This window comes from Micromys minutus, assembly GCF_963924665.1.
Source record: "Micromys minutus genome assembly, chromosome: 6".
NCBI lineage: Eukaryota > Metazoa > Chordata > Mammalia > Rodentia > Muridae > Micromys > Micromys minutus.
The window spans coordinates 64742956-64760046 of NC_137975.1; the positions used below are offsets into that span (position 1 = coordinate 64742956).

Below are 17091 nucleotides of genomic sequence, written 5' to 3' on the forward strand. Positions count from 1 at the left end.
ACAGCATCTCTCAAGAACTCACTAGAAAGACCAGGCAGGAGGACCAGACAGCCCCAGGAATCCACCTGTCTCAGTTGACCCAGGTCTGTGTTTAGAAGTGTGTGCCACCTTGCCCAGCCTTTTAAACATGGGTTCCAGGAAATCAAACTCAGTTCCTCATGCCTCCAAGGCAAGTAGTTGACCAGCTGAGCCATCATCCCAGACTACAAACTCTAGCTTATTTCACCTGAGTTCCTATCACCCTGTGCAAGGGAAGGAGGATGGTCGCTTTGAAAAATTTCGCTTGAATAACTAACCATCTCACCCACCTCTGCACATCTGCTTGTTAACTTTAAATCATCTCACACAGTAAAGATAAACACAGGCATCTTTGAAGGCCATGCATTCAATGGGCTGGATTTGAGGCTGCTGACGCGATGCATGCTTCATGGGGAGCTAGACACCTCCAAAACCACTTTTCTATCTGTAGTCATCCTAAGAAAGAGTCTAGGAATCGATTCATGGACCAGGGAGATGGCTCCGTGTGTTAAAGTGCTTGCCCTTCAAGAGTAAAGATCTAAGTTTGGATCTCTAAAACCAGTAATAAAACTGAATTCAGTCGTACCCATGACTGCAATCCTTGTACACCTAAGAAAGAAGCAGAGACAAAAAGAAAATCTCCAAAGCTCATGGGCCAGTTAGCCTGGTAAACGCAATGGTGGACAAGAGAGACCTTGCCTCAAACAAGGGAGAGAACCTGAGTTCGAACTTTGACTTCTACATGCATGCTTTAGCACATGCATGACCAAGTCATATATATGAACACACATACACACATATACACACATTAAATCATTAAATCAAAATGTCTATTTTAAGGAAACATATAAGCATACTTTGGTTAAAAATGCACATTTCCTCATACTAATGCTATTTGAAAAGGTGCACAGTGATCAAACAATAGATCATATGAAGTATTATTTTGAAAAAACAAAGAATTCAGATTTTTCAATAAAAGGAAATAGGTGTTAATCCTTCAGATTGATCTCTAAAAATTTGCAGGCAATAAATAATTCTTGTAACAATTCCTACAAAGCAAAATTCTGTGGCCTTTTAATAATAGCCCTATCTATACAATGCATACTATCTTCTAGAACTTTCTGGAAAAGTTCAAACTGAATCAGCTACTACAACCATTTTTTCTTTCAAGTATTTGTTGAACAGTAGCTTTTAGTACACTCACTTCAACAACCCTACTCCCTGTATAATAACTTTATAAAATTAGCCCATTAGGTAGGTATGTGTATATGCATTACATACATAATATATAACTAAGTATGTATGTAACTCTAATCCATTCACTTGACAAAGAACCAACATTCTTTTGTAATTATTATCTTCTAGTTTTATTTTTGACATCTATAAAATCTAATAAGATAAAATAATAAAAAAATTACAATTCGGGCATTGTTTTCTTTAGAGTTTCTTTTTAAAATACACGGTGAAAAAGAGAACAGAAGCAAACCAGACAAATCCTGCTGAACTTCCCATTCTACTTGCATCAAACCACTGAACATACAAATAACAAGTACAAAAAAAAAATACTCTATTCCCAAAGGATCCATAGACTTTCTAAGGGGCTATTGTAAGTGAGCCTAAAAGAGAGCAACTAAAGTGTGGTGGCCAAAGCATGGCAGACCACCCGTAACACTCAGAGAGTCCCAGTGTTTCCCAGCCACCCTCACCCTGCTTAGTATGAATGAAGTTGAATGAAGATGGAAAGTCACTGTGTGGTGAACACAGTGTACATGAAAAGATGAAGTCTGGCTTAAATGGGTTTTAGCTCTAAATTTCAGGAGCAAATCAGCCCTGTCAGGGCCTTGAAACAAACAGGGACACTCCACATGACTGCGCAGTGAAGAGGGAACAGCATGTCTTGCTGGAAGCATATCTAGAAATGAACACTTGGCTGGCATTCTCGTGGAAAGGGTATAGAGAATACTGAAACAACACCCTCCAAAAACAACTAGAGCAGAACTAATCTGAAACAGAAATTAGAATGGGGAATGTCAAGGCATACATTTCTTCGGCTATTTCATTTATTTGTGCTTCTTTTAAGGTAAGTTTCGATGTGGGGAAGCGCCCCTGACCTTGGTTCCTTGATACTCGGGGTTTTTCCTTTACTCCTTGGCAATCTTGAGTCAAGACATAGGATGGTTAAAAGAGGGAAAGACATCACTAAGAACACTCAGCAGACAGCGCCTTTTCAAAGAGAGGCCGGAGAACACAGTGCAGTGTGTGCAGAGGGAATGGAGATGAAGTCTTAAGGGAAAATGGAAACAACAATTTCCAGGAGATTGTGACTTAAATGCCTGGACACCATAGATCTATTTCCATGACATACATAAGAAACGTGTATAAGGTGTCACTTCAAAACACAAACACAAGGTGCTGGGGAAATGGCTCAGTGGGTAAAAGTACAAGCCAATGGGCCATGTTTAGAATCCCCCAAGAACCTGGTGAAAGCCAGGTATAGAATGTAAGTGTCTGTGTTTCCAGTGTTCCCTAGTGGAAGATGAGATATAGACAGGAAGAGTCTCCAAGAGTTCACGAGCCAGCTGGTCTGATGTACGCAGTACCAGAGAGAGAAGGCAGAAAGGCTGTCCTATATCCATGCATGAACATGCACCACACACATGAACATGCAAACATACACACACACACCCATACACACTATGCACACATGTGGTGTACATGTGGGCATATGTTTCTCTATGTGTACAGACAGCACTTGTGCATGTATACGCATGAACATTTGTTTGTAAGCATGTGGACACCCAAGATTGATGCCCAGAATCATCCTCCATTCCTTGTTCATTTTGCTCACTGAGTGAGGCAGGCAGGGTCTCTCAATAAAAATAAGAGTTCACTACCCATATGACAAGTCTTGATAGCCAGCTTGTTCAAGAGACCCTGTCTACCTTCTCAGGCTAAAATAACAAGGAAGATCATCATGACCAATGGGTATTTAGAAGGATCCACACTCCTAACTACACACTTGAAGGCAAGTGTTTTGACGACTAAGCGGTCTCCTCAGTCTGTTTCAATTTTGGAATCTTCACTGCATAGCCAAGAGCACGGGCCTGTCTGTCTCCTCCAATGTTCATTCCAGTGTGCTGAAGATACACACATCCGTTACCAGGTACAGGCAAGCCATTCAACTTACTTCTTAGGCAGCTTCATTTTCTTCACCTTCTCCTCGGCGTGTTCATCTGCTATACCCACGTGACATCCTAATGCCAGCAAAGTCCTGGAAAACAACAACATCAGAAGTGAGCCTGAAGAACCAAGTCCCTACATCCAAACACATCCAGAGTAAGGCCATGCAGGAGTTACACCACATCATCCACCTCACAAGAAGAGGGCAAGGCTCTCCTTCCAAAGGTAAAGTAAACACATATCCACACGTTTACTCCCAGGTAAAGAGAAAGACTGAACATTGGAATGGCTCAAACTCTTAGCACTAGAAAGCTGACCACCCCCTCCCCAACATACACATACTTAGCCTTCTCTAATAACTGTTTTTGTCTCTAAACACCCAGCATTTCCAGTTCCTCTATGCGGTCCTGAGGTAGTTCTCCACATACAGCAAATCAGATACCTAGGTTTCCTCATGAGGACTGGCACTACTGTGTTCTACCTTTTACCCCAATGAGTATATGCAGGAGCTATTTCTCTGTAATCTGGTATTTCCATGTCCTTCTACAACCTTCCTGGCATTGCTCTCTCCCATAAAGCTGATTACTTTTAAATCCCCAAAGAGACTTACCTATTATACTTTACATTTTTTTTTTAGATTTATTTTGTGTGTGTAAGTGACCTATCTTAATGCATGTAAGTGTTCTGTGTGCGTGTTTGATGACTGTGGAGGTCAGAGGAGATATCAAATTCCCTGAAAGTGGAGTTGTGAATGACTGTAACTTGCCACTTGGATGCTTAGAACTGAACCTGGATCCTCTACAAAAGCACCTATCTCTCTTAAAAGCTGAACTATCTCTCCAGACCTATTTATTGTTTGTTATTTTTAAATATTTTGTATGCTTGTTTGTTTGTCTTGAGGGACATACATATGCATAGAGGTCAGTAAAAAAACAACAACAACAAAACAAAACAAAAAACTTGTGGGAGTCAGTTTTCTCTTTCCCCTATGTAGATCCTGGGGATCAAATACCATTTGTCAGGTTTGGTGGCAAGTGCTTTTAAATGCTGGGCCGTTTCATTGCTGAAGGTTACTTGTTGTGGTTGGAACTATCAAGATGTCTTAACCTATTTCCTTTTTACAGACTTTCAAGGTAATTTTCCCTCTTCGTTTCAAACAACGCTACAATGAATACATTAAATACATACATACGAGAACCCATGACTGGCTGATCCATCCCTTGATCTAGACATACACATACATGATGTCTGCCCACATGTCTTATCTAGTCATCTAGATATAACTGCATGGCTGGACGGGTGAGTGGAGACACATTATTAATAAAAATTTTTTAAAAATTAACAACTAGAACAAAGCTCAGCAGCAACAGAAGAACAGAAAATTGTCAAAAGGAGTGAATCTGAGTTGTATTTATTCAATAACAGTGACCTGAAGCAGAGAGTGTTGACCACTGTCCTCTGCCCAGTCCACTCAGTAAGTATTTGTTAAATGCCTAAGCACCGAGTCCTGTGCAGTGGACACCGGAGACTTATGATCCAGGTCTTGGGATTGATTAAATGTGCAGAGAAATAGATAGGAACCCTTCAGCTGGGAATGCCAAAGCCAGCTAAGACAATAATATTTAGATTTAGTTTAAATTTAGGTAATCAGCCTGTGAGTACATGTCCACCAAGAAATCTGATTATAATGTAATTCCTAAACTGGTGCACATGAGGATGTACCTCCTGTATGAATTTTAAGAGCTCTTATGCTCCTAGCAAGGAAAATTGGTACCTCAGCATTACACTTCGAAAAGGTAGGGACTGTGAGTCTATACTGACAACATCACATCAATGGTGATAGCAAAGGTCCCTAGCCCAGTTAGGAAAATTCAGTTGGTGTATGTCATCTTCTAATGGGCTTTCTTTTTTATAATTTTGCTTTAACTACACATCTATGTGTAGCTTTTCCACATGAGCACAGTTCTTAGAACTGGATGGACAGGAGGTTGGGGATTGTCTATAGGAGAAGTATGTATCCGTAATTACTGTGCCATCTCTCCAGCCCTTTCCTATGGGCTCTATGACCTTCTCAGCAGAGATTTACGCAGCCTTTTAATCCTCTTCCCAGCAAACACTTCCTAGAGAAAGTGTGGCTTCATCTCACACAGAGAACAGACTGTCACAGGCCCAGAACAAAGACTCTGGGCAGTGGGGATCCACAGTGAATGAGGCACACTCCAAGGTACAGAACTCTTGCAGCTCTCAGAGTGTGGATGCAAAAAGGATTTCAGTAAAAAAAAGAGATAAAGTTATAACTATGGCAAGCTATATATTTTTATAATAACTTTGAGATCTATTATAATAGGAATAACTAATACCTCGAAATTGGGCTTCATTGGTATAATGGGTTAGATAAGAAGGAAAATACTCCAGGCAGACAACACATATCCACAGCCATGTGGATATATGTGGTGGGAAGAGCAGAGCTGACCGACAAGATGGGCATTTGTAGGCTGCCGGTAAAAAGAAGCCCTGGGCAAGTCTGACATCTATTCCAAGCTCAGTAATGTCTCTTGTGTATTGACTCATCAGTTCTGTGTGTTAACTCCAGTGAGTCACATTATACAAAATGATTGTCAAACATTATTCCAGATCATTCCACGAAGGTGTTTTTTGACTGTGAACAAAATTTAAATAGACTGATTTTGGACCATGTTAAAGCACAAGACTGAACCCCCCAGCACTCCCACCCCCATCCAGCCAAGAACTGTGTTTCAAGAAGAATCCACCAGACTCTGAGCATTACTCTTTGATTCTGTGGGGTAGCCCATTCCAACTGCGTACACTCCCAACCCAGTGTGTCTCTCTGTCTACGTATCTTTCTGTATCTGAGTATTTCTCCATGTCCCCATGTCCCTGTATATGAATATTTCTATGACTCTTTCTGTCTACCTCTATGTGTTTGTGTGTGTGTGTGTGTGTGTCTGTCTGTCTGTCTGTCTCCCGGTATACCAGTGAATCTGTGTCTCTTTCCATCTGCCTCTGTGTGTATGTGTCTCATGTGTATGTGTTTAAGTGTATGTGTGTTCCTCTCCTCCCCTCCCCTCTCCCCCTCTCTCTTTCTCTCTCTCTCTGAGTGTGTGGTATACATGCATGTATTCCAAGAACCTCCTATGCCTGAGAGTATAAATGTATGTAGAAGCAAGCTTTTTCCCCTTTACTCTGACTTCTAAAGAAACCCTATACATGAACCCAAGCTAACTGTGAGCTGCAATAAGGGATATGTTCAGAATCAACTCATGAGCAGAATCATTAGCATTCCCTTCAGGGAAAAACACTACACACAGGCGTCTACTGGTTCATCAAACCAGCCACCAGGAGCTGTTACAAAGGAGATTAGATTATACACAGCAGTCAGAGGTTTAGCACACTCCATGCAAATCTGCACATTTTTACACTCAGCAGGCCTCGCCATCAATTGTTAAAGTGACAAGGGATACATAGCAAATTTAACTAAATTATACTGTAAAATACAGGGAAATAACAAGCCACCATGAACTATGGAACAAAATGTACGAATGCTATATCATGACTACAAACCAAGGCCAAAGCTGCCGAGTGCCAGAGCTGCTCATGGTGACACAGATTATTTTCCTGAGCTCAACCATCCTGGTCACAGTCTGCCTTCAATGGCTTCTTCACTGACCTATGGTACACACACCCCTTCCAGGAAGTGACCAACTAACCCTAAGGTCACTCACTAATGTGTCTATTTCAACATCAAACCACATTGGTGATATGTGGCATGCCCTGAGCTCTAGCCTAGAATAGAGTTTTATACTCTGAGCCTGGGGTAAGCAGCTTCAGTGTGAACTACTCCTTGCTCCTAGCAAACAGGAAACAAAGGACAGATACAGACGCATGTTAAGATAAGGGACTAATTTGAAACTAGTTATATAAAGCACTAAGGATAGATATGAAGATGAGTGGGAGAAACTGGGGTTGGAGACATAGCTCCACACTTAAAAACACTTGCTGTAACCTCACATCAGATAGAGGCCTAATATCCAAGGTATACAAAGAACTCAAAAAGTGAGATACCAGAGAATCAAACAACCCCATTAAAAAATGGGGTACAGACTTAAACAAAAATTTCTCAATTGAGGAATATCGAATGGCTGAGAAACATCTAAGAAAGTACTCAACATCCTTAGCCATCAGGGAAATGCAAATCAAAACAACTCTGAGATTCAACTTTACACCAGTCAGATTGGCCAAGATCCAAAACTCAGATAACAATAGATGCTGGCGAGGATGTGGAGAAAGAGGAACACTTCTCCACTGCTGGTGGGGTTGTAAACTGATACAACCACTCTGGAAATCAATATGGTGGTTCCTCAGAAAAATGGACATAGTACTACCTGAAGATCCATCTATTCCACTTCTGGGCATTTACCCCAGAGATATTCCAACATACAACAAAGAAACATGCACCACAATATTCATTGCAGCTCTATTTATAATAGCCAGAAGCTGGAGAGAACCCAGATGTCCTACAGTAGATGAATGGATACAAAAATTGTGGTACATTTACACAATGGAGTACTACTCAGCCATCAGAAACAATGGCCGAACGAAATTCTCAAGAAAATGGATGCATCTAGAGAATATCATCCTGAGTGAGATAACCCAGTCACAAAAGAACAGACATAACATGCAGTCACTGATAATGGGATACTAACCCCAGAGAGCCCTGAACACTCAAGAAACAACCCACAGACTGTGTGAATATCAAGAAAAAAGGAAAAAAAAGAATATATTTTAATTAAAATAGAACTGTATCACATCCCCCTTTTTTCCTACAGCCCCTCCCAGTTTCTCTCCTATCTCCTCAAATTAATAACCTCTTTTCCTATATTATTGTTACATATATACATTTCTGTATGTATAGGTACCCACAAATACTTAACTACAACCTTATAAAAATGTGTCTGCATACTTTTATGCAAAAATGCTTAAAAACCTGTACATTTATCTTTGTTTTTTAAAATAAAGTTTTTTTTTAAAAAAAAAAAAAAACAATTGCTGTTCTCCTAGAGGATTCGAATTCAGTTCCCAAGACCTGTGTCGGGCATCTCACTATCACCTATAGTATAACTCCAGCCGCAAGGGATCTGACACCTCTCCTAGCCTGCACAGGTATACACATACTTTCACAAGGGCACACACACACACACACACACACACACACACACATATACATGGACTACAAATAATAATAAAAGGTACACAATTAAAAAAAACTTTAAAATAAAATCTGAAAGTATATCCCTTACTCCACCCCAGCTACACTATTCACAGGAAAATGGCATATTCCAAATCTCTACTGGCAATGTAACAAAAAAAATAAAAATGTAACAGAGATATGGCTCAGAGTCCAGTGCTTGCTTTGGGATACTCAGAACCCATCTTTTAAAAGGCCAGTGTGGCAGTGCATGTCTGTAAACACAGCACCAAAGAGACAGAGAGGGAGAAGATCTTTGGGGCTTGCTATCCAGCCGGTCTAGTTGAATTTGGTGAGTTCTAGGTTCAGTGAAAGATGGTCTCAGTAAAAAAGGTGGCAAGTACTTCAGGAAGACGCTGGTAGTAAACTCTGGTGTGTGTGTGTGTGTGTGTGTGTGTGTGTGTGTGTGTGTGTGTGTGTGGTTGTGTATTCAGAGATGCACACACATATACTATACAGCTCCCTTTATGAAAATCCATCATCAAAAATGAAAGTCTGGTTAAACTCCTATAAGTAACTCTCCTAAAAACATTAATTCAGTGCTCTTTAAGATAACTGTGATGAAGGGCTAACTTTCTCTTTGTTTCTATTTCATCAGTCTGATGCTGTGGTAACTAAGTAAGATAAAAACTGTTATTTAAAAAGCATTTAAATCAAGATGTATATTGTATGTGCCTCTATTTTTAAGTTGTTACATTTGTGAAAGTTTCTCCTTTAAATTGTCATGAATATTTTCAGTCACTTAATTTTCATATCTAAAATCGGCACAGACCTATAAAGGTTTGTGACTAGCCCAGTCTCTAGTTCCAAGTCCAAGAAGTGTAGTTAAATTCTAGAACTCTTTAATTTCCTTAAGCAATCACAGGCTTCCCTTTGGGAAATACTGAGGTACAACAAAAATACATAAAAATAAAAGGGACTACAACATCACAGGGCCTTCACTAGAAACCATGGACCCAGGGTAGGACCAGATCTGAACCAGGTTAAGACCTGTAGGCCTGTGTGAACTTTCTGAGGACCCAGGGAAGAATGCCAAGTGGTTCAGAGTTAGGCCCACAGGGAATTCTCTAGTCTCCACCTCATGGTGCAGACCCAGGCAGGATGTCAGATCTGACCAGCTCAGTTCCTGACCCTCTAATCAAGACCTGGAACAGAGCTTCTGACTATCCAAATTCATCCTACAGAGGAAGAGAACACCCTATCCTACTAAGTAAAATAAGACTTGCCCTCTTAGGAACATTGTAAATACCCCACTGATAAGTAAGTTTGAATTTGAAAAGCGATGATAGATAGATAAGTAGATAGATAGGTAGGTAGATAGATAGCTAAATAGATAGACAGACAGACAGATAGATGATAGATAAAGTAATAAATAGATTAGAAAAATCCAATCATCAAAGAATGCTAGAGCCATGTATGAGCAAAGAAACAAAACCAACTCAAAGCCAAATTCACAACAAATATTGATCCAGTCCACTTGTGCTTCATAGAACTTTCTACAGTAGCAATAGCTTCCCAGCAGAATCAAAGTGATAATGTCAGTACTTGGCAACTTGAACTTTATAAAATACAGAGGCACTCACTTGAGGGTTTCAAGCGACATCTGCAAATTGTAGTTGCGTTCCTGTTCCGGAAGCTTGCAAAACTCCACCAGACACGGGTGCTGTCTCTTGTTGTCATCTCTAACCTGAAACAAGAATGGAAGTCAGAATTGAGGACCCTCTGGTGTGAAACATGGCTGTGTGAAGACAAATGGGGAGGTAGAAGTCCCTGACAGCTGGCGCTGGGAAGCTCGTGGAATCTTCAAATGTCTATTGAAGGGCTGGCATGATCTACACTTCCTACTCTGTCCCTGTTGGCATGGCTTTGTTATCAGCTCCCACATTCTGCCATGCTGGATCTATGACTCCATGAGCATACTTACTAGGCTTCTTCCAGGATCTGCTCAAATCTCCCTTGTTTTTTTCAATGAAGTTTACCCCATCTGCCTTCCTAATGTAGTAATCTGCCCACTGGCCCTACTGACTATTTTGTTAATTGTGCATAATATCATGTGGAAATAAATTAGATCATTTGGGAGGGAGGAGTTGCTTCGTAGCCCAGACCAGCCTGGAATTCACTAGGTAGCTCAGAGAGGATCCTCCTGCCTTAGCCTCCTGTTTGCTGGGATTGCAGGCCTGCAACACTATGCCTAGAAGAGTAGATCTTTACTTGACTTATTATTTATCTCCTTTTACTAGAAAACAAAAGGCATCCTAGCCCTTGGATAATATCCATGCCTCTGACACATGGCATTAACATGGAAATGAACTTTATGAGACGATATGGCAGTGACATTAGATTTACTTAGTAGTCCTTTTTCCATCTAGAATTAATCTTCTCAGTGACATAAAGAAGCAACATGACTGGACACACACAAACTCTGAGGCAGTTTTGGTTGTTCATCCTGGCCTTCATAATAACCTTCTGAGATCACAAATGAACTCCTGACCCTAACAGATTGATTAGCACAGTAAAGACTTTCTTCACAGGAATCTTTGCCAATGTTTCTTGATGTCCACTGGGATCTGGGTAGAGGATCTTATCAAGCTTGCTAAAACCCAGATCCAAAATTACCCATGGATGCTCAAATGTCTTCTCTGAGATGGAAATGTTCGTATCTCTTCCCTGAACATGTTTTAAGTCACCTCTGCATGGCTTCCCACACATGAACAACTCAAAGTTACCACCGATGGGAATTGTTGTTTTTTTTTTTTCAGATTTTTTTTTTAACTACATGTGATTGAATCCAAAAATGTAAAATCCAAAGGTAAGAGCCAAGTGAATTAATGGTCACATGACATTCTAGATTGCAGGAAGGAATTAATTAAGGAAGATGTCTTCTATTCTTGGTTTGGTAACTAAATTTTCGTAATCTTTGTAAAGACCTAAATTACACAGGCACCCCTGCCCTGGTGGCACCTTGATGACAGCCATAAGCTGCGAGGGAACAAATTACTCTATGGGAATAATTACAGGGTTCTATAAACACCACTGAAAAGGTGTGCAAACATGATGGGTTTTCCTTTTTGTAGAGCCAAGTTAGAAATCAGGACTTTATTCCTTTCCTTCTCTGGATCATTAGAAATGAGTGGGAATTGCAAATGAGGCAGAGTTACAAAACTGAACTGAGTCCTAAAACTGAACCAATTCTTGAGTCCTAAGTTCTAAGCATGAAGGCAAAGATGAATTAGCCTTACACAATCCCCTGTTTGTGTAGTCTCCTTCTGCTTCTCTACAGGGAAGAGACAGCACTGCCATGCTTTCCAGGTGAAGAGAATGAGTGTCACCTTATCGATCCCTTCCTTCTCCTGTTCTTGACTTTGGGAACATGCCTGCAATGTATCAGCACCCCCATCTATGCACCATGGTATCAGAAACCCATCTCTCCTCCAATACCTGATTCACCTCTCTGCTCCTGCCACACTAGTCTCATGCTTGTATACCATCAGAGTTCAGTGGGCCTCAGTGCAGGGACAAAAGCATGTCACCTCTTACCACGTTAGCACCCTATAAAATAAAATCACACTGTGATCAAGGCTCTGTGTCACATGCCTTCTGTCCTCGTGGTCAGACTCACTTTTCTTTCTCTGTACTATGGCCCTTTGGGTCTCTAACCTGTGATCACACTATGCCACTGGAAGGTCACTGGAAATGTTCCATTTCTTCTTCTACCTCCTTTGACACATGCTGAGTCTCTGCCTAGACCATAACCCTGATCTCTGCTTGCCAAATTATTTCCTGTGCCACTAATATTTGAATTCACCTAGAAGCCTTCTTTGATCTCTAAAAGGAGAATCTACATATTTCTTTTTCAACCTGAGGCTGTATGTCTGTCGCTCAACTAAATACAAAGTCCCCAAAAGCCAAACAGAGTCAAACCTACAGGTTCAGGTGTATCATCTCAGCTACTCAAGAGGCTAAGGCATGCAGCAGAAAGAGCCTATGTGATGTTAAATGGAACTAGATTTAACCAAAGTGTTGTGAGAATTATTTTGTTCTGTTGTTAAAACAAGACACATAAGTAGGAGTTTCTGGAAACCATTTGTCTGAGGTTATCTAATGACCCTGTGAAAAACCATCTCGTCTAAGCACAGGCCCAGTGAACGGCTACTGCTACACAGGAATTAGTTTAGTCTTTTGCACAAACTCTTATTTAATCTTCCAAGCCTATACCCATCTTCATTTCACACTGAAACTTTTGGCTAATTTTGTCCATAGTTCCTCTGGCAGCTAACACATTGATAACCTTTCTCCCGGATGATTTCAGCCAGTGGTTCAGTCTTATATTTAGCATTTATCTATTTCCTTGGCTTTTAATGAAGCCAAGCAAGGTGGGTGACTCACATCTGTAAGTCCAGAAAATGGGAAATTAAGGCAGAAAGATGACCACCAGGTTCACTGCCAGCTCAGGCCACACAGTGAATTCCTACCATCTCACAAAAACTAACGCAAGCAAAGAATGAAAAAGCCAAAGAATGAATCAGTCTTTACCAGTTTGAGCAACATCTGAACATTCTTTTGCGGGGGATGAAATCTTTATTTGGAACTGAGTTTCAGAAGTTATACAGTAAAAACAAAAATCTAAGAGTCTCAGGCTCTGGTAACTGAGCTAGTATAGCATGTTGCAGATTTATCCAGAGTTTTCCCAAGTTACACCCTATTGCTGCCCTTGGTTGCCCCCTGTCCACCAAAGGTATAAAGTAAGTCTATTGCTGAAGACACCATGCACTTCAGAAACACAGCCCAGAGACTCATGAGTAGGACTTGAACTGTATGCCTCCTCCATAAAGAATAGCTTTCATGATACCAGAAGGCACCATGCAAATTTCCAAAAAAGAAAGGCCACCAACAATTGTAGCCATCCATGACACCTATGAAACAAATCAACAACTAGCATGGTCTGATAAACCTACAGGACAGAAGTGACACAGATATACTGGTAGTAACCAACAGCTCTTTAATTAGACTCAAGATCTATACAATAAGATAAAAAACATGCCTGATACTAGGAACCTAGCTAACTACTTACTCAGTGCTAGTAACATCGTGGATATTAAAGAAAAACCTACAACCACTGCTTTACTAAACCAATATAATCCTTAACAACTTATCTAAACATTTCTCCCAATACCCACAGATAAGTGTAGTCTTCACCCTCTATCAAGAATACTTTTTTGCAGCAGATGGAGACCATTACAGAAAACCACAACCAAACAAAATGCAGAGCTTTAGAGTCCACTCCCAATGGCTATATCTACAAAAGACGTGCATGTAAGGCTCAGGGAACATTGTAGAATAAGGGGCACAAAGATTGTAAGAGCCAGAAGACCAGGGGGTTTGATATGAGTTTATAGAGCTATAGGCAACTAAGGGGTGCTGAGATCAGAACAAAGAGTCTTACCCAATACCAAATGGTCAGCCTTAAAATCATAAAGTCAGGTAACATTATACAGACTGCACAGGTTATATCTAGGAACAAATTTATACACACATATGTTTTCCATATGTGTGTATGTATATATATATATATATATATATATATATATATATATATATATACATAATTAATAGGAAAAGAGCTACATATTTGAAAGAGAGCAAGAAGAGGTATATGGAAGGAAAGAGTAAGGAAAATGATTAAGTATATTCTCAAAAAAGTAAAAAAGAAAAACTATGTAAAGTAGAAGACAGAAAGTGCAATCTCCAGTTGATGAGCTGTTTGTTCCTCATAAGTATGTAGCTTCTGCTAAGATGACTATAGAAACTTTCTGCATGACTCCCATCAGGGAGACTGAAACAATGGCCAGAGTCCAGTGCTCTGTAACAACAGCCCAAGCTGATAGTCTTTACATGAGAGTCTAAGTCAAGGGACAAAATACTACACATACATGAACAGTTAGCATGATTACCAACCATAATCACATACTCCATTCATGGCTCAACATGACACACTGATGTGTCATGGATGAATGTACCAATTTCCATTCTGAGTCAATCATGGAAAAGCATGGCAGTCTTTGGGATACTTGCCACAGCAATGTTCTAAAAGCACAGTAGCACAAGATCCTGCCAAAATACATTTATCACAAACTGAGATGCCATATAATTATATGCTTATTTTAAGCAAAGTTTTACTGACAAATTATAAAGCAAAATCCTCATTTAGTATTTAGAAACATATACAACTATTATTGGCCACACCGCCCTCAAATCACGGAGCCAACTGTGAACATCTGCCCACAGGTCTGTACTGCTGCATGTTCTGGGCTAAGAGAATATCAGAGAAAAAAAAAGAAAATGACATATTTATTTTCATTCTAATTTCAACTTTTGCTGTATTCTGGCTTAGAAATGAAGGCTCATTATCTATATTTAACTTGGATTTTAAAGTAAAACTTTCAATCGGTACACCAGTATCTTTCGAGTCAGGAAGTCTGCCATTACTGCATTCCCCTTTGGCTTCTTAAAAAGACAGACAGAGCCAAGATGCCTCAAAACCAGAAATCAATTCTATTGATTCATGCCACGCTACAGCAGGTTCAACAAGAAAATGTTATCTTTCCAAGTGATTTACGAACAGAATCTGAGAGTAAATTTCAAAATCATATACCGGACCATACTGCCAGCCAAGCTCAATTTTATTCATAACCCAGAGCTCGTGGATATTCTCTGCCAGTCTTTCTCTTATCCTTTCCAGGTGAGGAGGCAACACAATCTGAAAGAGAAGGAGAAAACCCTCATCAGAAACAAATGCTGGAAGATACCGTGCCAACAAGCCTAGCTCAGCACCAGAAGGAAAGCCTCATGCATTAAGATACAACAGGAACACTGGGTTCTAGACCAGCTATTTCCTTGCTTGTGCGTGTTGCATGCATGTGTGCATGTGTGCATGGGTGCCTGGGTACATGCGTGTGTGCATGTGTGTGTATGTGTACATTTAGAATTGCGAGTAAATGAATGGACAAAGAGATCAGGGTAAGGTACAATAAAGTAGAAAAGACCAATTACTGGATACTGATTGATTGATTGGTTGGTTGGTTTAGTGGTTTACTGGAAGCACTGCTCTCACTATTTGCTAAGCATGACTTCATTTGCTACCTGGAACAGAATGACCTGGAAAAAGAGCTAAAACAATGGGCCGTTGCCAATAACAACCCACTGACTGCCACACAGGCTTCTGTAAAAAATCTTGCACCTTGTGATTTTACAGTAGAAAATGAAAAGATGAACCAGAACCAGCCTCAGAGCCTTTCAGGAGCTGTCCTGGCTTCAGCCCACTGGTGACATTTCCTTGGTGTCAGGGTACTTAGTCCAGAAAAATCCTCAAGAGCACTGCTGGAGACAACTGAGAGGTGCAGGTGCATGTGGACCAATACCACGTGTGCATCAGCCAGAGAAAGAAATCCCCAGCCCCAGCACTATAAGGCAACCCAGTCTACAGGCCTGAGTGTAGGGCAAGTCCGGGCTACAGATAATCCCCTGGCTCTGTGATCATGGGCATCTGACAACCATGACAGGTTTACCAGGAACTCTGCTATGCCCCTTTCAGTGTGTTAACAACATATGCTCAAGGAGCAGGGCAGGCTGTCCCTTACACTTTCCTACTAGAAGGAGAAAGCATTTAGGAGCCTCTTGATAAACACCAAAGTGGTTTACCAAACTTAGGCTATTGCTACATATACCACACTCTCTCTCGCGAGTGCACACGCGCACACACACACACACACACACACACACACAGACACACACACACACACACACACACACACACACAGAGCTGTCCCCAAGGTCATCTGTTTGTGATGTAATGGGTAATAACTTAGGTCAAATATTCCATGCATCCCAACTAGCAAGGAGCTATTGTCCTCAAAGTAAGGTCGGTCTCTGAACATTTTCAACCTGGAGCCACAACCTCAATTTTAACACAAAATAAAAGTCACTTAAATATCTTCAACACTATAATGACAACTGTATCTATATGGAAGGAGACTAAAACCTATGCATCTGCACTGAAAAATCACACATATCTGTTCCAAAATTAGTGTGCCAGTGTAGTATTAGTTCATGTGTGGTACATTACTTCAGCTTTTAAGTCACCTGACGCTATTACATCTCAAAGTCACGTTATCTAGTTTGCAAACAAGTCCATCACATCACTATACTTAGTTTTTAAAAGCATAATGTACATTTATAAACTAAATGATATGATTTTTTATTTTTATTTGTATTTCTCTTTCATGTATATGTAAGTATGAGTTGTGTGTGTGTGTGTGTGTGTGTGTGTGTGTACATACATGCATGCACATTCAGACATGCATGTGGAGGTAGTAGAACAATTTGAAGTAATTAGTTCTTTCCTTCTTCTGTGTGGGTACCAAGGACGGAACTCAGGTCACCCTTGGTGGCATGTGCCTTTACCTAGGGAGCTACATCTCCAGCCCCAACATTTAACTGCTGTAATAAAACTTTCAAGACTATCCAGAACAGAGACTTAAGAAAGACCATTCAACACTGGGACACAGTGGAACACTATAAAAGCAGCACAGTAGGTTGAGACACTATTCTACCCGGAGTAGAAATATACG

General features: G+C 40.5%; 1 protein-coding gene across 1 annotated transcript in view; it reads right to left on the bottom strand.

The window, feature by feature from the left end:
* Positions 1-17091, bottom strand: part of RYR2 (ryanodine receptor 2) — a gene marked incomplete at both ends in the record, with an annotated part of 539514 nt that overhangs the window by 209574 nt on the left and 312849 nt on the right. Inside the window, 3 exons of the mRNA XM_080918509.1 lie at positions 3206-3289; positions 10048-10151; positions 15117-15221. Coding sequence (XP_080774635.1) covers positions 3206-3289; positions 10048-10151; positions 15117-15221 — 293 coding nt within the window. The remainder of the gene's footprint in view (positions 1-3205; positions 3290-10047; positions 10152-15116; positions 15222-17091) is intronic.